At 61.4% G+C, this 25,472-nt stretch overlaps 3 protein-coding genes across 3 annotated transcripts; all 3 read right to left on the bottom strand.

Annotated features, from left to right (window-relative positions):
• Nucleotides 1-768: 768 nt before the first annotated feature.
• Nucleotides 769-5,330, bottom strand: LOC147413251 (uncharacterized). Its single transcript, XM_086480065.1, has 12 exons — nt 5,261-5,330; nt 4,736-4,797; nt 4,428-4,581; nt 3,783-4,039; nt 3,390-3,475; nt 2,823-2,917; nt 2,611-2,716; nt 2,237-2,348; nt 1,948-2,085; nt 1,408-1,583; nt 1,062-1,158; nt 769-1,002 (listed from the first exon to the last, which is right to left on the bottom strand). Exons 1-12 carry the CDS (start codon nt 5,328-5,330, stop codon nt 769-771), a joined length of 1,587 nt encoding a protein of 528 aa, XP_086336191.1.
• Nucleotides 5,331-6,075: 745 nt separating this feature from the next.
• On the bottom strand, nt 6,076-10,634 carry LOC147413250 (uncharacterized). The gene is made up of 12 exons (XM_086480064.1): nt 10,565-10,634; nt 10,040-10,101; nt 9,732-9,885; nt 9,087-9,343; nt 8,694-8,779; nt 8,122-8,221; nt 7,916-8,016; nt 7,542-7,653; nt 7,253-7,390; nt 6,715-6,890; nt 6,369-6,465; nt 6,076-6,309 (listed from the first exon to the last, which is right to left on the bottom strand). The coding sequence occupies exons 1-12, from the start codon at nt 10,632-10,634 to the stop codon at nt 6,076-6,078; spliced, it is 1,587 nt and encodes a 528-aa protein (XP_086336190.1).
• An 8,286-nt stretch (nt 10,635-18,920) lies between these two features.
• LOC147413249 (uncharacterized) lies at nt 18,921-25,229 on the bottom strand. Its single transcript, XM_086480063.1, has 14 exons — nt 25,160-25,229; nt 24,635-24,696; nt 24,324-24,477; nt 23,679-23,935; nt 23,286-23,371; nt 22,719-22,813; nt 22,507-22,612; nt 22,136-22,247; nt 21,847-21,984; nt 21,307-21,482; nt 20,986-21,053; nt 20,544-20,616; nt 19,145-19,277; nt 18,921-19,070 (listed from the first exon to the last, which is right to left on the bottom strand). The coding sequence occupies exons 1-14, from the start codon at nt 25,227-25,229 to the stop codon at nt 18,921-18,923; spliced, it is 1,680 nt and encodes a 559-aa protein (XP_086336189.1).
• Between the last annotated feature and the right edge of the window lie 243 nt (nt 25,230-25,472).

Raw genomic sequence — 25,472 nt, 5'->3', positions numbered from 1 at the left:
GGGTTAAAGAGCAGGTACTTCATCCTCTTCCTCTCCCTGCACTGCAGCCGCTGGGAAAGAAGTGCTTGTCCTAAAACCCCTCTGCTCCTCTCCTCCTCCTCCTTGCCACTTCCGCAAGCGTGCCGGCCTCCAGCGCTCTCCCGCGGCCTCCCCTCGCCTCCTGGCAGCAGGGCAGCTCCTGCGGAGCAGAGCGATGGTGAGAGCAGCCCCGTGGCGTTGCCCGGGCCTCGCTGGGAGTGTGGTCGGGGGCACGGTGGGGAGAGAGAGTTGTTGCTGTGGTGCGGGTGTCCCACTGTGACGTCACAGGCCACCTCGCGGCCCCACCCACCTTTGTCCCCAGGGGGGAAGAAAGTAGTTAGGGCTGTTTAGTTTGGTGGGAGGCTGGAGAAAGTGAAGTGCAAGGAAATGTCCTCACATAGATGTTGAAGGGAGGACACGGCCAAGACTTGGTGACTGGTATGAAACACTGGAAGTTGAAAGTGGTGCTGCGCTAGCCCCAGACGTGTGTGCGGAGGTGCGAGCGCCACGGGGGTGGACAGCCCGTTGTGACATCACACATCACAGGCAGTCACAAAGAATCTGCAGCTGGCACTTTGCTGCCGAATCCGTGAGTGACGCGTGAGCAAGGCCAGGATCCGGCTCACGTTGCTGTCGGTGCGCTGGCGCTGTGGAGTCGCTTGTGATTTATTTCACTCAGCAAAGACGGCACATACGAACCTGCACGTGCACAGGAATGGATGGCTTGAATCAAAGCGGGGAGCAGCGTGGTCACTCTGGCTGGGCACAGGCACCAGCAGCCTTTATTTGGCAGGTTCCCGTCTGCAGAGGCACTCCTCGGCCCTGCCACCCGCTGCTGACGGCTCTCCCGTTGAGAAGGGCGTCTGCTGTGATGCCTAAGGCCCCTGCCGCTGGGCTCTCCGGGGCTGCTTGCAGCTTCCTCGTGCGGCTGGCGGTCGCTGGGCCTTCCCAGGGCGCTCCAACAGCCTCATCTTCTCCCCCTTGCTAAAGGACACAGAAGAAAGGGCCTCAGCTCCGTAGCCAAGGAGAAGGGCCCACGGCACCCCAAAGCCTGGCTCGGGCCAGTACTTCTCGCAGGTGCTGCTGAGCCCAGGCCGCTGCTCTGGGCCGTGTCTCGTGGGCCGTTGCGCCCCAGCCTGTCTGCAGTGAAGAGTGCAGATCAGCCGGGCGTGAAGCCGGGCCGGGCTGAGCCTCCGACACATCAGGCATCAGAGCTGAGGGCCGGGCACCCGGGAGTCACGGCGTGGGGAGGGCAAGCACCGCCTGCCTGCTTTGGGAAGGCAGAACCCAGCCGGCTGAGCCAGCCTTCCGTCTTCAGCCCAGACACCTCCAGTGGTGGGAGCCGCCCAAGGCTTTGCCCGGCCTCTGCAGGAGCCAGCACACACTTACACTTCCAGTGCGGTCTCCAGGTGGTGCAGCTCTGCCCGCCCCTCTGTGTCTCTCTGCCTTGCAGTGCTTTGGCATGTCTCCTTCTCCTTTAGCCTCTCCCTCAGCTGCTCGGCATAGGCCTTTCTCAGGAGGTGGGGAGGGCGATCGGGGTCCTCAAACAGGTAGCGGCAACGGCTCTGCAAAGGCAGAAGAGCCTCTCCTAAAGCAGTGCCACCAGTGGCTGGGGCTGCTCGCAAGGCTTCAGCCGAGGCGAGCGGCTTGCGCAGGCTTGGCTTAGTCTTCAAGGCAGCGGTGCTGACCCCCCCAGAGAGAGGTCTGGGCACGAAACAGACCGCTCATGCCACCGCCAACTGCACGCTTTGGCCTGGGGCCCTAGGAACAGCTCCTCCTGCAGGGCAATGTGCAGGGCAGCAGGCAGACGGAAGACCCCTGCCTGGCCAGTTGGCCACAGCGCTGCCGGGAGACCTTCCCTGCAGCCCTCCCAGGGGATGGGGAAGGGGAAACACCCTTTTCCAGGGGGTTGTGAAGTGCATGCCGTACCTGGCCTAGCTCCACCTTCTGCCCAGTTCTCCTGGCATGGTACTGGCGCCACACTTCTGCTTCCACCTCTTGGCGCTTGAATGCCATGTACAGCCGGAGCTGGTTTTCTTCCCTCTCAGTGTGGAGGGAGCTCGTCCTCTAGAGGCCACACACACACCACACGCAGCGTTAGTCTCCTTGGGCTTGGGCAGGGCAGGGGGGCTGGGACGGTGGGCAGGTCCTGCTGCCCCTTGTGCCCCGGCCCAGAGCCCAAAATGTGACACGGGGCTGGCAAATCCCTAGGGCGTACCGTTCCTGAGGGCTGCGGAACACACGCAGGGAGCCGCAAGTGCGACCGAGCTGGAGGTTTGCTGAGCTCCGTCGGCTTCTCCTGGGACTTCTGCTGGATTACTGGCAGGAATCTAAAGAGGCAACACAGGCTGAGCTTGTGGGAGCCCAGTCTGAGCCTGTTGCTCCAGGATGGGCATGCAGCCTTCCCCCCCCCAGCTCCGGCACCACCAGCCGGTTCGGCAGGAGGAGCACATGTCCGGCAGCACAAGGTCTCCGGGGCCTTTCGGCATCAGCACAGACACCCCGGCCAATGGACGCCCCTCGCGCATACTACAACAAGGGCACCGGGTGCCCCTGCGCCCCCCCACCACACTGCTCCGCCAGCAGGCTCACCTGGCTCGGCCAGCTTCCTTGGCTTTAGCCCGCTCGCCTTCCTTTGCCAGCTGTCTGAATGCAGAAACCCTCCTCTGAGCCAGGGACACCGGATCCAGCACACTCACTGCAAGCAGGAGACAAGAGGAGGGCACAACAGTGTCTTTGGGAGCCTGTGGGCCAGAGAGGAGCGCCCACAGCCCCCTGCCAGCACTCCTCAGCTGGGACATTACCTCTGCGGGCACCCCTGCCCCCAGGCGCCAACTCTGTCCTGGGCTTCACAGAAATGCCAGGGCCCGATGCTGAGTTGGGGGTCTCAAGTGCAAACCTGGAAACAAGAAGGCACCAGCTAGGCAAAAGGGCACCGCGCCTCCCTGGGAGGTGATGCTCATAAGCTTCTGGCAGGCATCTTTGGGAGCCACTGCCAAGTTCTTGGAGGACACAGCTCTCTGTGGGACCGGAGGGGCCCCACGGCCTCCCTCAGCTTCTGACGGTGCTTGCCTGGCCTTCCTGCCAGAAAGCTGATGACGGCAGCACACGCCCTCCTTGCTGCCCCTGCAAACCCTCCTGCCTCTCTCACTCTCTCAGGGCCCATCAGGAGCAGACTGGCTGCTTCACCTGCACTCTCCAAGCTGGGCAGCAACAAGCAGCGGGCAGACAGGGAAGCTCTCCGGGGAAGGAGATGCACTTGCCTAAGCCCAGCAGGAGAGGGGCCTCGGCAAGAGGGTACCTCCACAGCAGGGGCTGAGCAGCTGCTGCTGCCTCGACCAGCCAGGGGCTGCAGAAGCCACCCTGCTCACCTTGGCAGCGTGATGACCCCGTCTTGACTGATCCGGCTAAAATTGTCTTTGCCCGCGAAGGCCACAATACTCATCATCTTGCGGTCCTGCAAGGGGACAGGGACACATCAGCAGATGCCCAGGGCACGTAGAAAGGCGGTAAACCCTCTTGCTGCTCAAAGACGCAAAGGCTGCCTCTCAGAAAGCCGCACGCCGCCTTCTCCCTTGATGTCATTAGCCCCTGCCTCAAAGGGGCTGAGGTGCTACCGAGCCTTGGCCTAGCTCATGGAGCAGGTGTCTAGGCCAGGGGCCACGGCAGGTGACGACGGCAGGCAAGAGAAAGGGACCGGGGAGAGCTTTGACAGCATTGCCATGGAGCCAAGAGGAGCAGCCCCGGAGAAATGACAAGCTCACCCCGAGAAGAGCTGCCAGCATGTTCCCTGTCGTATCCAGCTCCAGGAGGCAGTCATCAAAGAAGGTCATGCTGACCACTTTTCTTCGCACAGCAAGGATGCCAAAGCCATTGAAGGAGAATTCCACCTCCTTGTTGTCTCGGAGGGCCCCAGCGAAGAAAAGCAGGGTCTCATGTATGCACCGCTCCACGATTTTTTGTTGGAAGTGGATGTCTGCAGCAATCTCCTCAAAGTCGAGCTGAACAAGTGGTGTCTCGTCTAGGAAACAAGCACAAAGCAACCAAGTCACTGCCACCGCAGTTCAGCTGACTCCCAGACTAGGTGCCGTCAGTGGCCAGCACTCAGGCAACGCTCTGCCAGAGGCCATTTTGGCTTCAGCCGCGTGTCCAGAAAGGACCTGATGGTCAGGAGGAGGCAAAGAGAAGCTTTGCCTCCTGCTGCCAGCAACCAGCTGGAGCATAGGGTGAGCTGGGGAGATGAGGCTGGCTCCCCAGGGAGGGTCAAGGTGCTGGGTGGACGACCATGTGCCCCCGCTCCCCCGCTCATCGCTCTCCAGGTCACAAGAGCCTTCGCTCGGCCATGTCACAGAGATGTCGGCACCAAGGCAAATGCAAGGCCTGTGCAGGGGATGCACCTGTTGTCTTACCAGGAATTTCGGTCTTGGTACACTTGAGCTTGTAAAAGTTCTTCAGAAACCTGCACGGCTGGAACACGGGTCTCTCAACAGGCAAAACCTGGTCCTCTCCCACCGTGGCGCAGGCTGGCACAAGGGCAAATGTCCCAATTCCGATGTCCACCGCCTGAAAATGCAAGCAGGAGGAGGGAGCGTTGTCAGGGCTGCGCAGAGGCGGGAAGGCTGCCAGATGACTGGCATGGCCCCGGGGATGGCGCTTTGTGACCCGCTCCGGATGCCCCAGGGGGCAGGATGGAGCACGGGCAGGAGGCGAGGCTCACCCTCTTCTGCAAGAGCTGTCTACAGATGTACCTAGACGCGGTAGCCCAGACTCTGCAGATTTCTGGAAAGCAAAGGAAAGGCATGCCGTGCTCTGAGTTGGCAATGGCCAGCCGCCCGGCACCCCCCTCCCCTCCCCACAGAGGCGACAGTGGAGTGCACTCAAGCGCCCCCTTGCCCTGAGCAAACACTCGCACCGCCGGGGCTGCCCAGCTGCGTTCTGGACCGCCCCCAGCCTCCACAAAGCCCATCCTGTGCCCAGGACAAGCCTGGGAAGGAAAGGCAGGCATCAGGAGTGTTTTGGGGAAGGGGATCCCGCCCTTTGACACGGGCAGCGGTTAAGAGGCCTGGGCTACCAAAGCCGCCCTCGAGCCCCAGGGCACCATCAGGCAGGGCTCTTCTTGCAGCCGCCAGTCCCCTCCAGAAGACCACCACCACAGCCCCAGCCTCAGGTTTTCCACAGCTCGTCTCCACTTCATCTTGGCTCCGACAGAGCTCCTGCAAGGGCCCTCCCTCCAGGGCCTTACCGCTGGTGGTGAGCTCCTTGAGGGTTGGGAGGTCGTTGGGCCCCAAGGGGTTAAAGAGCAGGTACTTCATCCTCTTCCTCTCCCTGCACTGCAGCCGCTGGGAAAGAAGTGCTTGTCCTAAAACCCCTCTGCTCCTCTCCTCCTCCTCCTTGCCACTTCCGCAAGCGTGCCGGCCTCCAGCGCTCTCCCGCGGCCTCCCCTCGCCTCCTGGCAGCAGGGCAGCTCCTGCGGAGCAGAGCGATGGTGAGAGCAGCCCCGTGGCGTTGCCCGGGCCTCGCTGGGAGTGTGGTCGGGGGCACGGTGGGGAGAGAGAGTTGTTGCTGTGGTGCGGGTGTCCCACTGTGACGTCACAGGCCACCTCGCGGCCCCACCCACCTTTGTCCCCAGGGGGGAAGAAAGTAGTTAGGGCTGTTTAGTTTGGTGGGAGGCTGGAGAAAGTGAAGTGCAAGGAAATGTCCTCACATAGATGTTGAAGGGAGGACACGGCCAAGACTTGGTGACTGGTATGAAACACTGGAAGTTGAAAGTGGTGCTGCGCTAGCCCCAGACGTGTGTGCGGAGGTGCGAGCGCCACGGGGGTGGACAGCCCGTTGTGACATCACACATCACAGGCAGTCACAAAGAATCTGCAGCTGGCACTTTGCTGCCGAATCCGTGAGTGACGCGTGAGCAAGGCCAGGATCCGGCTCACGTTGCTGTCGGTGCGCTGGCGCTGTGGAGTCGCTTGTGATTTATTTCACTCAGCAAAGACGGCACATACGAACCTGCACGTGCACAGGAATGGATGGCTTGAATCAAAGCGGGGAGCAGCGTGGTCACTCTGGCTGGGCACAGGCACCAGCAGCCTTTATTTGGCAGGTTCCCGTCTGCAGAGGCACTCCTCGGCCCTGCCACCCGCTGCTGACGGCTCTCCCGTTGAGAAGGGCGTCTGCTGTGATGCCTAAGGCCCCTGCCGCTGGGCTCTCCGGGGCTGCTTGCAGCTTCCTCGTGCGGCTGGCGGTCGCTGGGCCTTCCCAGGGCGCTCCAACAGCCTCATCTTCTCCCCCTTGCTAAAGGACACAGAAGAAAGGGCCTCAGCTCCGTAGCCAAGGAGAAGGGCCCACGGCACCCCAAAGCCTGGCTCGGGCCAGTACTTCTCGCAGGTGCTGCTGAGCCCAGGCCGCTGCTCTGGGCCGTGTCTCGTGGGCCGTTGCGCCCCAGCCTGTCTGCAGTGAAGAGTGCAGATCAGCCGGGCGTGAAGCCGGGCCGGGCTGAGCCTCCGACACATCAGGCATCAGAGCTGAGGGCCGGGCACCCGGGAGTCACGGCGTGGGGAGGGCAAGCACCGCCTGCCTGCTTTGCGAAGGCAGAACCCAGCCGGCTGAGCCAGCCTTCCGTCTTCAGCCCAGACACCTCCAGTGGTGGGAGCCGCCCAAGGCTTTGCCCGGCCTCTGCAGGAGCCAGCACACACTTACACTTCCAGTGCGGTCTCCAGGTGGTGCAGCTCTGCCCGCCCCTCTGTGTCTCTCTGCCTTGCAGTGCTTTGGCATGTCTCCTTCTCCTTTAGCCTCTCCCTCAGCTGCTCGGCATAGGCCTTTCTCAGGAGGTGGGGAGGGCGATCGGGGTCCTCAAACAGGTAGCGGCAACGGCTCTGCAAAGGCAGAAGAGCCTCTCCTAAAGCAGTGCCACCAGTGGCTGGGGCTGCTCGCAAGGCTTCAGCCGAGGCGAGCGGCTTGCGCAGGCTTGGCTTAGTCTTCAAGCAGCGGTGCTGACCCCCCCAGAGAGAGGTCTGGGCACGAAACAGACCGCTCATGCCACCGCCAACTGCACGCTTTGGCCTGGGGCCCTAGGAACAGCTCCTCCTGCAGGGCAATGTGCAGGGCAGCAGGCAGATGGAAGACCCCTGCCTGGCCAGTTGGCCACAGCGCTGCCGGGAGACCTTCCCTGCAGCCCTCCCAGGGATGGGGAAGGGGAAACACCCTTTTCCAGGGGGTTGTGAAGTGCATGCCGTACCTGGCCTAGCTCCACCTTCTGCCCAGTTCTCCTGGCATGGTACTGGCGCCACACTTCTGCTTCCACCTCTTGGCGCTTGAATGCCATGTACAGCCGGAGCTGGTTTTCTTCCCTCTCAGTGTGGAGGGAGCTCGTCCTCTAGAGGCCACACACACACCACACGCAGCGTTAGTCTCCTTGGGCTTGGGCAGGGCAGGGGGGCTGGGACGGTGGGCAGGTCCTGCTGCCCCTTGTGCCCCGGCCCAGAGCCCAAAATGTGACACGGGGCTGGCAAATCCCTAGGGCGTACCGTTCCTGAGGGCTGCGGAACACACGCAGGGAGCCGCAAGTGCGACCGAGCTGGAGGTTTGCTGAGCTCCGTCGGCTTCTCCTGGGACTTCTGCTGGATTACTGGCAGGAATCTAAAGAGGCAACACAGGCTGAGCTTGTGGGAGCCCAGTCTGAGCCTGTTGCTCCAGGATGGGCATGCAGCCTTCCCCCCCCCAGCTCCGGCACCACCAGCCGGTTCGGCAGGAGGAGCACATGTCCGGCAGCACAAGGTCTCCGGGGCCTTTCGGCATCAGCACAGACACCCCGGCCAATGGACGCCCCTCGCGCATACTACAACAAGGGCACCGGGTGCCCCTGCGCCCCCCCACCACACTGCTCCGCCAGCAGGCTCACCTGGCTCGGCCAGCTTCCTTGGCTTTAGCCCGCTCGCCTTCCTTTGCCAGCTGTCTGAATGCAGAAACCCTCCTCTGAGCCAGGGACACCGGATCAGCACACTCACTGCAAGCAGGAGACAAGAGGAGGGCACAACAGTGTCTTTGGGAGCCTGTGGGCCAGAGAGGAGCGCCCACAGCCCCCTGCCAGCACTCCTCAGCTGGGACATTACCTCTGCGGGCACCCCTGCCCCCAGGCGCCAACTCTGTCCTGGGCTTCACAGAAATGCCAGGGCCCGATGCTGAGTTGGGGATCTCAAGTGCAAACCTGGAAACAAGAAGGCACCAGCTAGGCAAAAGGGCACCGCGCCTCCCTGGGAGGTGATGCTCATAAGCTTCTGGCAGGCATCTTTGGGAGCCACTGCCAAGTTCTTGGAGGACACAGCTCTCTGTGGGACCGGAGGGGCCCCACGGCCTCCCTCAGCTTCTGACGGTGCTTGCCTGGCCTTCCTGCCAGAAAGCTGATGACGGCAGCACACGCCCTCCTTGCTGCCCCTGCAAACCCTCCTGCCTCTCTCACTCTCTCAGGGCCCATCAGGAGCAGACTGGCTGCTTCACCTGCACTCTCCAAGCTGGGCAGCAACAAGCAGCGGGCAGACAGGGAAGCTCTCCGGGGAAGGAGATGCACTTGCCTAAGCCCAGCAGGAGAGGGGCCTCGGCAAGAGGGTACCTCCACAGCAGGGGCTGAGCAGCTGCTGCTGCCTCGACCAGCCAGGGGCTGCAGAAGCCACCCTGCTCACCTTGGCAGCGTGATGACCCCGTCTTGACTGATCCGGCTAAAATTGTCTTTGCCCGCGAAGGCCACAATACTCATCATCTTGCGGTCCTGCAAGGGGACAGGGACACATCAGCAGATGCCCAGGGCACGTAGAAAGGCGGTAAACCCTCTTGCTGCTCAAAGACGCAAAGGCTGACTCTCAGAAAGCCGCACGCCGCCTTCTCCCTTGATGTCATTAGCCCCTGCCTCAAAGGGGCTGAGGTGCTACCGAGCCTTGGCCTAGCTCATGGAGCAGGTGTCTAGGCCAGGGGCCGCGGCAGGTGACGACGGCAGGCAAGAGAAAGGGACCGGGGAGAGCTTTGACAGCATTGCCATGGAGCCAAGAGGAGCAGCCCCGGAGAAATGACAAGCTCACCCCGAGAAGAGCTGCCAGCATGTTCCCTGTCGTATCCAGCTCCAGGAGGCAGTCATCAAAGAAGGTCATGCTGACCACTTTTCTTCGCACAGCAAGGATGCCAAAGCCATTGAAGGAGAATTCCACCTCCTTGTTGTCTCGGAGGGCCCCAGCGAAGAAAAGCAGGGTCTCATGTATGCACCGCTCCACGATTTTTTGTTGGAAGTGGATGTCTGCAGCAATCTCCTCAAAGTCGAGCTGAACAAGTGGTGTCTCGTCTAGGAAACAAGCACAAAGCAACCAAGTCACTGCCACCGCAGTTCAGCTGACTCCCAGACTAGGTGCCGTCAGTGGCCAGCACTCAGGCAACGCTCTGCCAGAGGCCATTTTGGCTTCAGCCGCGTGTCCAGAAAGGACCTGATGGTCAGGAGGAGGCAAAGAGAAGCTTTGCCTCCTGCTGCCAGCAACCAGCTGGAGCATAGGGTGAGCTGGGGAGATGAGGCTGGCTCCCCAGGGAGGGTCAAGGTGCTGGGTGGACGACCATGTGCCCCCGCTCCCCCGCTCATCGCTCTCCAGGTCACAAGAGCCTTCGCTCGGCCATGTCACAGAGATGTCGGCACCAAGGCAAATGCAAGGCCTGTGCAGGGGATGCACCTGTTGTCTTACCAGGAATTTCGGTCTTGGTACACTTGAGCTTGTAAAAGTTCTTCAGAAACCTGCACGGCTGGAACACGGGTCTCTCAACAGGCAAAACCTGGTCCTCTCCCACCGTGGCGCAGGCTGGCACAAGGGCAAATGTCCCAATTCCGATGTCCACCGCCTGAAAATGCAAGCAGGAGGAGGGAGCGTTGTCAGGGCTGCGCAGAGGCGGGAAGGCTGCCAGATGACTGGCATGGCCCCGGGGATGGCGCTTTGTGACCCGCTCCGGATGCCCCAGGGGGCAGGATGGAGCACGGGCAGGAGGCGAGGCTCACCCTCTTCTGCAAGAGCTGTCTACAGATGTACCTAGACGCGGTAGCCCAGACTCTGCAGATTTCTGGAAAGCAAAGGAAAGGCATGCCGTGCTCTGAGTTGGCAATGGCCAGCCGCCCGGCACCCCCCTCCCCTCCCCACAGAGGCGACAGTGGAGTGCACTCAAGCGCCCCCTTGCCCTGAGCAAACACTCGCACCGCCGGGGCTGCCCAGCTGCGTTCTGGACCGCCCCCAGCCTCCACAAAGCCCATCCTGTGCCCAGGACAAGCCTGGGAAGGAAAGGCAGGCATCAGGAGTGTTTTGGGGAAGGGGATCCCGCCCTTTGACACGGGCAGCGGTTAAGAGGCCTGGGCTACCAAAGCCGCCCTCGAGCCCCAGGGCACCATCAGGCAGGGCTCTTCTTGCAGCCGCCAGTCCCCTCCAGAAGACCACCACCACAGCCCCAGCCTCAGGTTTTCCACAGCTCGTCTCCACTTCATCTTGGCTCCGACAGAGCTCCTGCAAGGGCCCTCCCTCCAGGGCCTTACCGCTGGTGGTGAGCTCCTTGAGGGTTGGGAGGTCGTTGGGCCCCAAGGGGTTAAAGAGCAGGTACTTCATCCTCTTCCTCTCCCTGCACTGCAGCCGCTGGGAAAGAAGTGCTTGTCCTAAAACCCCTCTGCTCCTCTCCTCCTCCTCCTTGCCACTTCCGCAAGCGTGCCGGCCTCCAGCGCTCTCCCGCGGCCTCCCCTCGCCTCCTGGCAGCAGGGCAGCTCCTGCGGAGCAGAGCGATGGTGAGAGCAGCCCCGTGGCGTTGCCCGGGCCTCGCTGGGAGTGTGGTCGGGGGCACGGTGGGGAGAGAGAGTTGTTGCTGTGGTGCGGGTGTCCCACTGTGACGTCACAGGCCACCTCGCGGCCCCACCCACCTTTGTCCCCAGGGGGGAAGAAAGTAGTTAGGGCTGTTTAGTTTGGTGGGAGGCTGGAGAAAGTGAAGTGCAAGGAAATGTCCTCACATAGATGTTGAAGGGAGGACACGGCCAAGACTTGGTGACTGGTATGAAACACTGGAAGTTGAAAGTGGTGCTGCGCTAGCCCCAGACGTGTGTGCGGAGGTGCGAGCGCCACGGGGGTGGACAGCCCGTTGTGACATCACACATCACAGGCAGTCACAAAGAATCTGCAGCTGGCACTTTGCTGCCGAATCCGTGAGTGACGCGTGAGCAAGGCCAGGATCCGGCTCACGTTGCTGTCGGTGCGCTGGCGCTGTGGAGTCGCTTGTGATTTATTTCACTCAGCAAAGACGGCACATACGAACCTGCACGTGCACAGGAATGGATGGCTTGAATCAAAGCGGGGAGCAGCGTGGTCACTCTGGCTGGGCACAGGCACCAGCAGCCTTTATTTGGCAGGTTCCCGTCTGCAGAGGCACTCCTCGGCCCTGCCACCCGCTGCTGACGGCTCTCCCGTTGAGAAGGGCGTCTGCTGTGATGCCTAAGGCCCCTGCCGCTGGGCTCTCCGGGGCTGCTTGCAGCTTCCTCGTGCGGCTGGCGGTCGCTGGGCCTTCCCAGGGCGCTCCAACAGCCTCATCTTCTCCCCCTTGCTAAAGGACACAGAAGAAAGGGCCTCAGCTCCGTAGCCAAGGAGAAGGGCCCACGGCACCCCAAAGCCTGGCTCGGGCCAGTACTTCTCGCAGGTGCTGCTGAGCCCAGGCCGCTGCTCTGGGCCGTGTCTCGTGGGCCGTTGCGCCCCAGCCTGTCTGCAGTGAAGAGTGCAGATCAGCCGGGCGTGAAGCCGGGCCGGGCTGAGCCTCCGACACATCAGGCATCAGAGCTGAGGGCCGGGCACCCGGGAGTCACGGCGTGGGGAGGGCAAGCACCGCCTGCCTGCTTTGCGAAGGCAGAACCCAGCCGGCTGAGCCAGCCTTCCGTCTTCAGCCCAGACACCTCCAGTGGTGGGAGCCGCCCAAGGCTTTGCCCGGCCTCTGCAGGAGCCAGCACACACTTACACTTCCAGTGCGGTCTCCAGGTGGTGCAGCTCTGCCCGCCCCTCTGTGTCTCTCTGCCTTGCAGTGCTTTGGCATGTCTCCTTCTCCTTTAGCCTCTCCCTCAGCTGCTCGGCATAGGCCTTTCTCAGGAGGTGGGGAGGGCGATCGGGGTCCTCAAACAGGTAGCGGCAACGGCTCTGCAAAGGCAGAAGAGCCTCTCCTAAAGCAGTGCCACCAGTGGCTGGGGCTGCTCGCAAGGCTTCAGCCGAGGCGAGCGGCTTGCGCAGGCTTGGCTTAGTCTTCAAGGCAGCGGTGCTGACCCCCCCAGAGAGAGGTCTGGGCACGAAACAGACCGCTCATGCCACCGCCAACTGCACGCTTTGGCCTGGGGCCCTAGGAACAGCTCCTCCTGCAGGGCAATGTGCAGGGCAGCAGGCAGACGGAAGACCCCTGCCTGGCCAGTTGGCCACAGCGCTGCCGGGAGACCTTCCCTGCAGCCCTCCCAGGGGATGGGGAAGGGGAAACACCCTTTTCCAGGGGGTTGTGAAGTGCATGCCGTACCTGGCCTAGCTCCACCTTCTGCCCAGTTCTCCTGGCATGGTACTGGCGCCACACTTCTGCTTCCACCTCTTGGCGCTTGAATGCCATGTACAGCCGGAGCTGGTTTTCTTCCCTCTCAGTGTGGAGGGAGCTCGTCCTCTAGAGGCCACACACACACCACACGCAGCGTTAGTCTCCTTGGGCTTGGGCAGGGCAGGGGGGCTGGGACGGTGGGCAGGTCCTGCTGCCCCTTGTGCCCCGGCCCAGAGCCCAAAATGTGACACGGGGCTGGCAAATCCCTAGGGCGTACCGTTCCTGAGGGCTGCGGAACACACGCAGGGAGCCGCAAGTGCGACCGAGCTGGAGGTTTGCTGAGCTCCGTCGGCTTCTCCTGGGACTTCTGCTGGATTACTGGCAGGAATCTAAAGAGGCAACACAGGCTGAGCTTGTGGGAGCCCAGTCTGAGCCTGTTGCTCCAGGATGGGCATGCAGCCTTCCCCCCCCCAGCTCCGGCACCACCAGCCGGTTCGGCAGGAGGAGCACATGTCCGGCAGCACAAGGTCTCCGGGGCCTTTCGGCATCAGCACAGACACCCCGGCCAATGGACGCCCCTCGCGCATACTACAACAAGGGCACCGGGTGCCCCTGCGCCCCCCCACCACACTGCTCCGCCAGCAGGCTCACCTGGCTCGGCCAGCTTCCTTGGCTTTAGCCCGCTCGCCTTCCTTTGCCAGCTGTCTGAATGCAGAAACCCTCCTCTGAGCCAGGGACACCGGATCCAGCACACTCACTGCAAGCAGGAGACAAGAGGAGGGCACAACAGTGTCTTTGGGAGCCTGTGGGCCAGAGAGGAGCGCCCACAGCCCCCTGCCAGCACTCCTCAGCTGGGACATTACCTCTGCGGGCACCCCTGCCCCCAGGCGCCAACTCTGTCCTGGGCTTCACAGAAATGCCAGGGCCCGATGCTGAGTTGGGGATCTCAAGTGCAAACCTGGAAACAAGAAGGCACCAGCTAGGCAAAAGGGCACCGCGCCTCCCTGGGAGGTGATGCTCATAAGCTTCTGGCAGGCATCTTTGGGAGCCACTGCCAAGTTCTTGGAGGACACAGCTCTCTGTGGGACCGGAGGGGCCCCACGGCCTCCCTCAGCTTCTGACGGTGCTTGCCTGGCCTTCCTGCCAGAAAGCTGATGAGGGCAGCACACGCCCTCCTTGCTGCCCCTGCAAACCCTCCTGCCTCTCTCACTCTCTCAGGGCCCATCAGGAGCAGACTGGCTGCTTCACCTGCACTCTCCAAGCTGGGCAGGAACAAGCAGCGGGCAGACAGGGAAGCTCTCCGGGGAAGGAGATGCACTTGCCTAAGCCCAGCAGGAGAGGGGCCTCGGCAGGAGGGTACTTCCACAGCAGGGGCTGAGCAGCTGCTGCTGCCTCGACCAGCCAGGGGCTGCAGAAGCCACCCTGCTCACCTTGGCAGCGTGATGACCCCGTCTTGACTGATCCGGCTAAAATTGTCTTTGCCCGCGAAGGCCACAATACTCATCATCTTGCGGTCCTGCAAGGGGACAGGGACACATCAGCAGATGCCCAGGGCACGTAGAAAGGCGGTAAACCCTCTTGCTGCTCAAAGACGCAAAGGCTGCCTCTCAGAAAGCCGCACGCCGCCTTCTCCCTTGATGTCATTAGCCCCTGCCTCAAAGGGGCTGAGGTGCTACCGAGCCTTGGCCTAGCTCATGGAGCAGGTGTCTAGGCCAGGGGCCGCGGCAGGTGACGACGGCAGGCAAGAGAAAGGGACTGGGGAGAGCTTTGACAGCATTGCCATGGAGCCAAGAGGAGCAGCCCCGGAGAAATGACAAGCTCACCCCGAGAAGAGCTGCCAGCATGTTCCCTGTCGTATCCAGCTCCAGGAGGCAGTCATCAAAGAAGGTCATGCTGACCACTTTTCTTCGCACAGCAAGGATGCCAAAGCCATTGAAGGAGAATTCCACCTCCTTGTTGTCTCGGAGGGCCCCAGCGAAGAAAAGCAGGGTCTCATGTATGCACCGCTCCACGATTTTTTGTTGGAAGTGGATGTCTGCAGCAATCTCCTCAAAGTCGAGCTGAACAAGTGGTGTCTCGTCTAGGAAACAAGCACAAAGCAACCAAGTCACTGCCACCGCAGTTCAGCTGACTCCCAGACTAGGTGCCGTCAGTGGCCAGCACTCAGGCAACGCTCTGCCAGAGGCCATTTTGGCTTCAGCCGCGTGTCCAGAAAGGACCTGATGGTCAGGAGGAGGCAAAGAGAAGCTTTGCCTCCTGCTGCCAGCAACCAGCTGGAGCATAGGGTGAGCTGGGGAGAGGAGGCTGGCTCCCCAGGGAGGGTCAAGGTGCTGGGTGGACGACCATGTGCCCCCGCTCCCCCGCTCATCGCTCTCCAGGTCGCAAGAGCCTTCGCTCGGCCATGTCACAGAGATGTCGGCACCAAGGCAAATGCAAGGGCTGTGCAGGGGATGCACCTGTTGTCTTACCAGGAATTTCGGTCTTGGTACACTTGAGCTTGTAAAAGTTCTTCAGAAACCTGCACGGCTGGAACACGGGTCTCTCAACAGGCAAAACCTGGTCCTCTCCCACCGTGGCGCAGGCTGGCACAAGGGCAAATGTCCCAATTCCGATGTCCACCGCCTGAAAATGCAAGCAGGAGGAGGGAGCGTTGTCAGGGCTGCGCAGAGGCGGGAAGGCTGCCAGATGACTGGCATGGCCCCGGGGATGGCGCTTTGTGACCCGCTCCGGATGCCCCAGGGGGCAGGATGGAGCACGGGCAGGAGGTTCGTTTGCTCACCCTCTTCTGCAAGAGCTGTCTCCAGATGTACCTAGACGCGGTAGCCCAGACTCTGCAGATTTCTGGAAAGCAAAGGAAAGGCATGCCGTGCTCTGAGTCGGCAATGGCCAGCCGCCCGGCACCCCCCTCCCCTCCCCACAGAGGCGACAGTGGAGTGCACTCAAGCGCCCCCTTGCCCTGAGCAAACACTCGCACCGCCGGGGCTGCCCAGCTGCGTTCTGGACCGCCCCCAGCCTCCACAAAGCCCATCCTGTGCCCAGGACAAGCCTGGGAAGGAAAGGCAGGCATCAGGAGTGTTTTGGGGAAGGGGATCCCGCCCTTTGACACGGGCAGCGGTTAAGAGGCCTGGGCTACCAAAGCCGCCCTCGAGCCCCAGGGCACCATCAGGCAGGGCTCTTCTTGCAGCCGCCAGTCCCCTCCAGAAGACCACCACCACAGCCCCAGCCTCAGGTTTTCCACAGCTCGTCTCCACTTCATCTTGGCTCCGACAGAGCTCCTGCAAGGGCCCTCCCTCCAGGGCCTTACCGCTGGTGGTGAGCTCCTTGAGGGTTGGGAGGTCGTTGGGCCCCAAGGGGTTAAAGAGCAGGTACTTCATCCTCTTCCTCTCCCTGCACTGCAGCCGCTGGGAAAGAAGTGCTTGTCCTAAAACCCCTCTGCTCCTCTCCTCCTCCTCCTTGCCACTTCCGCAAGCGTGCTGGCCTCCAGCGCTCTCCCGCGGCCTCCCCTCGCCTCCTGGCAGCAGGGCAGCTCCTGCGGAGCAGAGCGATGGTGAGAGCAGCCCCGTGGCGTTGCCCGGGCCTCGCTGGGAGTGTGGTCGGGGGCACGGTGGGGAGAGAGAGTTGTTGCTGTGGTGCGGGTGTCCCACTGTGACGTCACAGGCCACCTCGCGGCCCCACCCACCTTTGTCCCCAGGGGGGAAGAAAGTAGTTAGGGCTGTTTAGTTTGGTGGGAGGCTGGAGAAAGTGAAGTGCAAGGAAATGTCCTCACATAGATGTTGAAGGGAGGACACGGCCAAGACTTGGTGACTGGTATGAAACACTGGAAGTTGAAAGTGGTGCTGCGCTAGCCCCAGACGTGTGTGCGGAGGTGCGAGCGCCACGGGGGTGGACAGCCCGTTGTGACATCACACATCACAGGCAGTCACAAAGAATCTGCAATTGGCACTTTGCTGCCGAATCCGTGAGTGACGCGTGAGCAAGGCCAGGATCCGGCTCACGTTGCTGTCGGTGCGCTGGCGCTGCGGAGTCGCTTGTGATTTATTTCACTCAGCAAAGACGGCACATACGAACCTGCACGTGCACAGGAATGGATGGCTTGAATCAAAGCGGGGAGCAGCGTGGTCACTCTGGCTGGGCACAGGCACCAGCAGCCTTTATTTGGCAGGTTCCCGTCTGCAGAGGCACTCCTCGGCCCTGCCACCCGCTGCTGACGGCTCTCCCGTTGAGAAGGGCGTCTGCTGTGATGCCTAAGGCCCCTGCCGCTGGGCTCTCCGGGGCTGCTTGCAGCTTCCTCGTGCGGCTGGCGGTCGCTGGGCCTTCCCAGGGCGCTCCAACAGCCTCATCTTCTCCCCCTTGCTAAAGGACACAGAAGAAAGGGCCTCGGCGCCGTGGCCAAGGTGAAGGGCCCACGGCACCCCAAAGCCTGGCTCGGGCCAGTACTTCTCGCAGGTGCTGCTGAGCCCAGGCCGCTGCTCTGGGCCGTGTCTCGTGGGCCGTTGCGCCCCAGCCTGTCTGCAGTGAAGAGTGCAGATCAGCCGGGCGTGAAGCCGGGCCGGGCTGAGCCTCCGACACATCAGGCATCAGAGCTGAGGGCCGGGCACCCGGGAGTCACGGCGTGGGGAGGGCAAGCACCACCTGCCTGCTTTGGGAAGGCAGAACCCAGCCGGCTGAGCCAGCCTTCCGTCTTCAGCCCAGACACCTCCAGTGGTGGGAGCCGCCCAAGGCTTTGCCCGGCCTCTGCAGGAGCCAGCACACACTTACACTTCCAGTGCGGTCTCCAGGTGGTGCAGCTCTGCCCGCCCCTCTGTGTCTCTCTGCCTTGCAGTGCTTTGGCATGTCTCCTTCTCCTTTAGCCTCTCCCTCAGCTGCTCGGCATAGGCCTTTCTCAGGAGGTGGGGAGGGCGATCGGGGTCCTCAAACAGGTAGCGGCAACGGCTCTGCAAAGGCAGAAGAGCCTCTCCTAAAGCAGTGCCACCAGTGGCTGGGGCTGCTCGCAAGGCTTCAGCCGAGGCGAGAGGCTTGCGCAGGCTTGGCTTAGTCTTCAAGGCAGCGGTGCTGACCCCCCCAGAGAGAGGTCTGGGCACGAAACTGACCACTCATGCCACCGCCAACTGCACGCTTTGGCCTGGGGCCCTAGGAACAGCTCCTCCTGCAGGGCAATCTGCAAGGCAGCAGGCAGACGGAAGACCCCTGCCTGGCCAGTTGGCCGCAGCGCTGCCGGGAGACCTTCCCTGCAGCCCTCCCAGGGGATGGGGAAGGAGAAACACCCTTTTCCAGGGGGCTGTGAAGTGCATGCTGTACCTGGCCTAGCTCCACCTTCTGCCCAGTTCTGCTGGCCTGGTACTGGCGCCACACTTCTGCTTCCACCTCTTGGCGCTTGAATGCCATGTGCAGCCGGAGCTGGCTTTCTTCCCTCTCAGTGTGGAGGGAGCTCGTTCTCTGGAGGCCACACACACACCACACGCAGCGTTAGTCTCCTTGGGCTTGGGCAGGGCAGGGGGGCTGGGACGATGGGCAGGTCCTGCTGCCCCTTGTGCCCCGGCCCAGAGCCCAAAATGTGACACGGGGCTGGCAAATCCCTAGGGCGTACCGTTCCTGAGGGCTGCGGAACACTCGCAGGGAGCCGCAAGTGCGGCCGAGCTGGAGGTTTGCTGAGCTCTGTCGGCTTCTCCTGGGACTTCTGCTGGATTACTGGCTTCTTCTTTAAAATGACTAGGTTGAAACTAGTAAGACCAGTCAGGAGAAAGAGAATGAACATGATGGAAGGAGAACAAAAATGAGCCGGCAGTGTGCCCAAGTGGCTAAGAAGTCCAACAGCACCCTGGCCTGTATCAGAAAGAGGGTGGCCAGCAGCAGTAGGGAAGTGATTGTGCCTCTGGACTTAGCGCTGGTGAGGCCACACCCCGAATCCTGTGTGCAGTTTTGGGCCCCTCACTGCAAGAAGGACGTTGAGGGGCTGGAGCGTGTCCAGAGAAGGGCAACGAAGCTGGTGAGGGGCCTGGAGAACAGGTCTTATGAGGAGAGGCTGAGGGAACCGGGGCTGTTTAGCCTGGAGAAGAGGAGGCTGAGGGGAGACCTTATCGCTCTCTCCACTCCTGAAAGGAGGCTGTAGTGAGGTGGGAGCCGTCTTTTCTCCCAAGTAACAAGTGATAGGACAAGAGGAAATGGCCTCAAGTTGTGCCAGGGGAAGTTTAGGTTGGACACCCGGAAAAATTCCTTCCCCGAAAGGGTTGTCAAGCATTGGGACAGGCTGCACAGGGAAGTGGGGGAGTCACCATCCCTGGAAGTCTCTAAAAGACATGCAGGTGTGTCTCTCGGGGACAGGGTGTGGCGGTGGACTCGGCAGCCTTAGGTCAACGGTTGGCCTGGGCGCCTTTAAAGGTCTTGTCCACCTGAATGATGGTGTTCTGAGCGCTGTGCGAGCACCGGGCCCTGCGCCTCAGCCCGCGAGCGCCATCTTGTGGGCAGCCGGCCGTTAGCCGCCAGGAGCTGTTCCCGCTTCGCTTCACCGCGAGAGGTGTCCGGCGCGCCGGAGCCAATCAGGACGGCCGACGCGAGCTGCACGCGTGCCCCGCACCGGTCGGAGCAGCGGGCGGTTGCGGGGCCCCTCAGATCGATCGGGCCCGTCAGGCCCCTCAGGCCCCGCAAAGCACTCAGATCCGTCAGGCCCCGTCAGTACTTCTTCAGGGCAGTGGTAGGGAGACTTGTCGCTGCCAGCAGGAACAGAAAAGATCCAGCACCAAGACCTTTCTAGGACTCGCCAGCCTGAGGGCAGCGCAGGGAGACTGGGCAGTCACACCAAGTGGCCACGATGCAGGCTTTCTGATTCATTAGACTGCTTGCCTGCCAGATGTTTTGTGGGCCAGGCAGTAATTCACCGACTTTGTTACTGCCCGCAGCTCTGAGTTGGACTGAGGCTACCAAAACTGTGTTAACTGCGTGGGTTTGACAAGGGGTGGAAGAAAAGAGTAAAGCCAGTCAGAGGCGGCAATAAAGTTGTAGTACTTTCCCCCTTCTCTAATGCCTCGGCGATCAAGCAAACGTTGTTTCCTAAGACAATAGCTTGTTTCAGAGAAGTAGAGTCAAAAATGAAATTTGCTCTGGGGATGTGCTGCTAATGATGAGGTTAGCTGCCAGTCAAGGCTCGGCTTTTCCAGCAAAGGCCTCTAGTAAGAGGAGGTATGAAGAGGTGCGGAGAATTTCTCCAGTAGAATCAGGGGAAGAAACTGTTGCAGGCATTTGTTTCAAATACAGCCTTTTCAGAAACCAAGGGGTTGCCAGGTGCCCAGAACTCTTAAGAAGCCCTACACCTTACCTAGGTATATTTTGGTGAAATCAGAGTAAGGAGTTATGCAAATGTAGTGTCAGTTGGCGCTGAGAATGGGCATCCAGTTTATAAGCACAGAACTGCTTTGAGCATTGCTAGGCAGGATTTGGATTTTGTGGAAGGAATATCAACGTGGAAGCTGGACAAAATAAACCAACGGGCCCAAAACCAGCAATGCACTTAAACCGGTACATCACCTGAAGTGAAATGGGAGTAGCTGCAATACCTAAACCCGTCCTTCAAGATAATCCATCTCTACCTGGCAATGTGGTACGGCCTCTGGGTCCCAATTAAAGTGAAAACCATGCAGGTGGCTAGCGCTTTCACGCTTTCTTTCGTCTGTCACCTCAGCCCTGACCCGGTCTAGTTCTAAAGCAGATTATAAAGCAGGGATGACTGAGTCCTGGTTCATCATATTCTTTTCAACTTCTACATAGGTCTCCTCAGTAGCAGGTGAAAAAAGATGACTTGGCTTGCTCTTTAAAGTGCATTTTAACTCCTAAAACTGCAAAGCCACAAACTCAGTTTTCCATTGCTCTTGCATGTCTCTCATTTTGCCTCTCGCAAAGGCAGTCACAAAGAATCTGCAGCTGGCACTTTGCTGCCGAATCCGTGAGGGACGCGTGAGCAAGGCCAGGATCCGGCTCACGTTGCTGTCGGTGCGCTGGCGCTGCGGAGTCGCTTGTGATATATTTCACTCAGCAAAGACGGCACATACGAACCTGCACGTGCACAGGAATGGATGGCTTGAATCAAAGCGGGGAGCAGCGTGGTCACTCTGGCTGGGCACAGGCACCAGCAGCCTTTATTTGGCGGGTTCCCGTCTGCAGAGGCACTCCTCGGCCCTGCCACCCGCTGCTGACGGCTCTCCCGTTGAGAAGGGCATCTGCTGTGATGCCTAAGGCCCCTGCCGCTGGGCTCTCCGGGGCTGCTTGCAGCTTCCTCGTGCGGCTGGCGGTCGCTGGGCCTTCCCAGGGCGCTCCAACAGCCTCATCTTCTCCCCCTTGCTAAAGGACACAGAAGAAAGGGCCTCAGCTCCGTGGCCAAGGAGAAGGGCCCACGGCACCCCAAAGCCTGGCTCGGGCCAGTACTTCTCGCAGGTGCTGCTGAGCCCAGGCCGCTGCTCTGGGCCGTGTCTCGTGGGCCGTTGCGCCCCAGCCTGTCTGCAGTGAAGAGTGCAGATCAGCCGGGCGTGAAGCCGGGCCGGGCTGAGCCTCCGACACATCAGGCATCAGAGCTGAGGGCCGGGCACCCGGGAGTCACGGCGTGGGGAGGGCAAGCACCGCCTGCCTGCTTTGGGAAGGCAGAACCCAGCCGGCTGAGCCAGCCTTCCGTCTTCAGCCCAGACACCTCCAGTGGTGGGAGCCGCCCAAGGCTTTGCCCGGCCTCTGCAGGAGCCAGCACACACTTACACTTCCAGTGCGGTCTCCAGGTGGTGCAGCTCTGCCCGCCCCTCTGTGTCTCTCTGCCTTGCAGTGCTTTGGCATGTCTCCTTCTCCTTTAGCCTCTCCCTCAGCTGCTCGGCATAGGCCTTTCTCAGGAGGTGGGGAGGGCGATCGGGGTCCTCAAACAGGTAGCGGCAACGGCTCTGCAAAGGCAGAAGAGCCTCTCCTAAAGCAGTGCCACCAGTGGCTGGGGCTGCTCGCAAGGCTTCAGCCGAGGCGAGCGGCTTGCGCAGGCTTGGCTTAGTCTTCAAGGCAGCGGTGCTGACCCCCCCAAAGAGAGGTCTGGGCACGAAACAGACCGCTCATGCCACCGCCAACTGCACGCTTTGGCCTGGGGCCCTAGGAACAGCTCCTCCTGCAGGGCAATCTGCAAGGCAGCAGGCAGACGGAAGACCCCTGCCTGGCCAGTTGGCCACAGCGCTGCCGGGAGACCTTCCCTGCAGCCCTCCCAGGGGATGGGGAAGGAGAAACACCCTTTTCCAGGGGGCTGTGAAGTGCATGCCGTACCTGGCCTAGCTCCACCTTCTGCCCAGTTCTGCTGGCCTGGTACTGGCGCCACACTTCTGCTTCCACCTCTTGGCGCTTGAATGCCATGTGCAGCCGGAGCTGGTTTTCTTCCCTCTCAGTGTGGAGGGAGCTCGTTCTCTGGAGGCCACACACACACCACACGCAGCGTTAGTCTCCTTGGGCTTGGGCAGGGCAGGGGGGCTGGGACGATGGGCAGGTCCTGCTGCCCCTTGTGCCCCGGCCCAGAGCCCAAAATGTGACACGGGGCTGGCAAATCCCTAGGGCGTACCGTTCCTGAGGGCTGCGGAACAGACGCAGGGAGCCGCAAGTGCGGCCGAGCTGGAGGTTTGCTGAGCTCTGTCGGCTTCTCCTGGGACTTCTGCTGGATTACTGGCAGGAATCTAAAGAGGCAACACAGGCTGAGCTTGTGGGAGCCCAGTCTGAGCCTGTTGCTCCAGGACGGGCATGCAGCCTTCCCCCCGGCTCCGGCACCACCAGCCGGTTCGGCAGGAGGAGCACATGTCCGGCAGCACAAGGTCTCCGGGGCCTTTCGGCATCAGCACAGAAACCCCGGCCAATGGACGCCGCTCGCGCATACTACAACAAGGGCACCGGGTGCCCCTGCGCCCCCCCACCACACTGCTCCGCCAGCAGGCTCACCTGGCTCGGCCAGCTTCCTTGGCTTTAGCCCGCTCGCCTTCCTTTGCCAGCTGTCTGAATGCAGAAACCCTCCTCTGAGCCAGGGACACCGGATCCAGCACACTCACTGCAAGCAGGAGACAAGAGGAGGGCACAACAGTGTCTTTGGGAGCCTGTGGGCCAGAGAGGAGCGCCCACAGCCCCCTGCCAGCACTCCTCAGCTGGGACATTACCTCTGTGGGCACCCCTGCCCCCAGGCGCCAACTCTGTCCTGGGCTTCACAGAAATGCCAGGGCCCGATGCTGAGTTGGGGGTCTCAAGTGCAAACCTGGAAACAAGAAGGCACCAGCTAGGCAAAAGGGCACCGCGCTTCCCTGGCAGGTGATGCTCATAAGCTTCTGGCAGGCATCTTTGGGAGCCACTGCCAAGTTCTTGGAGGACACAGCTCTCTGTGGGACCGGAGGGGCCCCACGGCCTCCCTCAGCTTCTGACGGTGCTTGCCTGGCCTTCCTGCCAGAAAGCTGATGATGGCAGCACACGCCCTCCTTGCTGCCCCTGCAAACCCTCCTGCCTCTCTCACTCTCTCAGGGCCCATCAGGAGCAGACTGGCTGCTTCACCTGCACTCTCCAAGCTGGGCAGGAACGAGCAGCGGGCAGACAGGGAAGCTCTCCGGGGAAGGAGATGCGCTTGCCTAAGCCCAGCAGGAGAGGGGCCTTGGCAAGAGGGTACCTCCACAGCAGGGGCTGAGCAGCTGCTGCTGCCTCGACCAGCCAGGGGCTGCAGAAGCCACCCTGCTCACCTTGGCAGCGTGATGACCCCGTCTTGACTGATCCGGCTAAAATTGTCTTTGCCCGCGAAGGCCACAATACTCATCATCTTGCGGTCCTGCAAGGGGACAGGGACACATCAGCAGATGCCCAGGGCACGTAGAAAGGCGGTAAACCCTCTTGCTGCTCAAAGACGCAAAGGCTGCCTCTCAGAAAACCGCACGCCGCCTTCTCCCTTGACGTCATTAGCCCCTGCCTCAAAGGGGCTGAGGTGCTACCGAGCCTTGGCCTAGCTCATGGAGCAGGTGTCTAGGCCAGGGGCCGCGGCAGGTGACGACGGCAGGCAAGAGAAAGGGGCTGGGGAGAGCTTTGACAGCATTGCCATGGAGCCAAGAGGAGCAGCCCCGGAGAAATGACAAGCTCACCCCGAGAAGAGCTGCCAGCATGTTCCCTGTCGTATCCAGCTCCAGGAGGCAGTCATCAAAGAAGGTCATGCTGACCACTTTTCTTCGCACAGCAAGGATGCCAATGCCCTTGAAGGAAAATTCCACCTCCTTGTTGTCTCGGAGGGCCCCAGCGAAGAAAAGCAGGGTCTCATGTATGCACCGCTCCACGATTTTTTGTTGGAAGTGGATGTCTGCAGCAATCTCCTCAAAGTCGAGCTGAACAAGTGGTGTCACGTCTAGGAAACAAGCGCAAAGCAACCAAGTCACTGCCACCGCAGTTCAGCCGACTCCCAGACTAGGTGCCGTCAGTGGCCAGCACTCAGGCAACGCTCTGCCAGAGGCCATTTTGGCTTCAGCCGCGTGTCCAGAAAGGACCTGATGGTCAGGAGGAGGCAAAGAGAAGCTTTGCCTCCTGCTGCCAGCAACCAGCTGGAGCATAGGGTGAGCTGGGGAGAGGAGGCTGGCTCCCCAGGGAGGGTCAAGGTGCTGGGTGGACGACCATGTGCCCCCGCTCCCCCGCTCATCGCTCTCCAGGTCGCAAGAGCCTTTGCTCGGCCATGTCACAGAGATGTCGGCACCAAGGCAAATGCAAGGGCTGTGCAGGGGATGCACCTGTCGTCTTACCAGGAATTTCGGTCTTGGTACACTTGAGCTTGTAAAAGTTCTTCAGAAACCTGCACGGCTGGAACACGGGTCTCTCAACAGGCAAAACCTGGTCCTCTCCCACCGTGGCGCAGGCTGGCACAAGGGCAAATGTCCCAATTCCGATGTCCACCGCCTGAAAATGCAAGCAGGAGGAGGGAGCGTTGTCAGGGCTGCGCAGAGGCGGGAAGGCTGCCAGATGACTGGCATGGCCCCGGGGATGGCGCTTTGTGACCCGCTCCGGATGCCCCAGGGGGCAGGATGGAGCACGGGCAGGAGGTTCGTTTGCTCACCCTCTTCTGCAAGAGCTGTCTCCAGATGTACAGAGACGTGGTAGCCCAGACTCTGCAGATTTCTGGAAAGCAAAGGAAAGGCATGCCGTGCTCTGAGTCGGCAATGGCCAGCCGCCCGGCACCCCCCTCCCCTCCCCACAGAGGCGACAGTGGAGTGCACTCAAGCGCCCCCTTGCCCTGAGCAAACACTCGCACCGCCGGGGCTGCCCAGCTGCGTTCTGGACCGCCCCCAGCCTCCACAAAGCCCATCCTGTGCCCAGGACAAGCCTGGGAAGGAAAGGCAGGCATCAGGAGTGTTTTGGGGAAGGGGATCCCGCCCTTTGACACGGGCAGCGGTTAAGAGGCCTGGGCTACCAAAGCCGCCCTCGAGCCCCAGGGCACCATCAGGCAGGGCTCTTCTTGCAGCCGCCAGTCCCCTCCAGAAGACCACCACCACAGCCCCAGCCTCAGGTTTTCCACAGCTCGTCTCCACTTCATCTTGGCTCCGACAGAGCTCCTGCAAGGGCCCTCCCTCCAGGGCCTTACCGCTGGTGGTGAGCTCCTTGAGGGTTGGGAGGTCGTTGGGCCCCAGGGGGTTAAAGAGCAGGTACGTCATCCTCTTCCTCTCCCTGCACTGCAGCCGCTGGGAAAGAAGTGCTTGTCCTAAAACCCCTCTGCTCCTCTCCTCCTCCTCCTTGCCACTTCCGCAAGCGTGCCGGCCTCCAGCGCTCTCCCGCGGCCTCCCCTCGCCTCCTGGCAGCAGGGCAGCTCCTGCGGAGCAGAGCGCTGGCGAGAGCAGCCCCCCGGTGTTGCCCGGGCGTTGCCGGGAGTGTGGCCGGGGGCACGGTGGGGAGAGAGA

This window comes from Leptosomus discolor, chromosome Z (assembly GCF_034619465.1).
Source record: "Leptosomus discolor isolate bLepDis1 chromosome Z, bLepDis1.hap2, whole genome shotgun sequence".
NCBI lineage: Eukaryota > Metazoa > Chordata > Aves > Leptosomiformes > Leptosomidae > Leptosomus > Leptosomus discolor.
The sequence above is the reverse complement of the archived record's forward strand: the minus strand, read 5'-3'. Positions and strand labels throughout refer to the sequence as shown.

Bases quoted from the DNA above. Each gene is read 5' to 3' on its own strand.
- LOC147413251 (XM_086480065.1), bottom strand. From the start codon at position 5,330: ATGAAGTACCTGCTCTTTAACCCCTTGGGGCCCAACGACCTCCCAACC. The intron at 3,476-3,782 runs GTGAGCTTGTCA...GTCCCCTTGCAG, and splicing joins TGCTGGCAGCTCTTCTCGGG to GACCGCAAGATGATGAGTAT. The intron at 1,003-1,061 runs GTGCCGTGGGCC...TGTGTCCTTTAG, and splicing joins GGCCCGAGCCAGGCTTTGGG to CAAGGGGGAGAAGATGAGGC.
- LOC147413250 (XM_086480064.1), bottom strand. From the start codon at position 10,634: ATGAAGTACCTGCTCTTTAACCCCTTGGGGCCCAACGACCTCCCAACC. The intron at 10,102-10,564 runs GTAAGGCCCTGG...TTTGCTTTCCAG, and splicing joins CAAGGAGCTCACCACCAGCG to AAATCTGCAGAGTCTGGGCT. The intron at 7,391-7,541 runs GTACGCCCTAGG...TGTGGCCTCTAG, and splicing joins TTCCGCAGCCCTCAGGAACG to AGGACGAGCTCCCTCCACAC.
- LOC147413249 (XM_086480063.1), bottom strand. From the start codon at position 25,229: ATGACGTACCTGCTCTTTAACCCCCTGGGGCCCAACGACCTCCCAACC. The intron at 24,478-24,634 runs GTGAGCAAACGA...TTGCATTTTCAG, and splicing joins GACAGCTCTTGCAGAAGAGG to GCGGTGGACATCGGAATTGG. The intron at 21,985-22,135 runs GTACGCCCTAGG...TGTGGCCTCCAG, and splicing joins TTCCGCAGCCCTCAGGAACG to AGAACGAGCTCCCTCCACAC.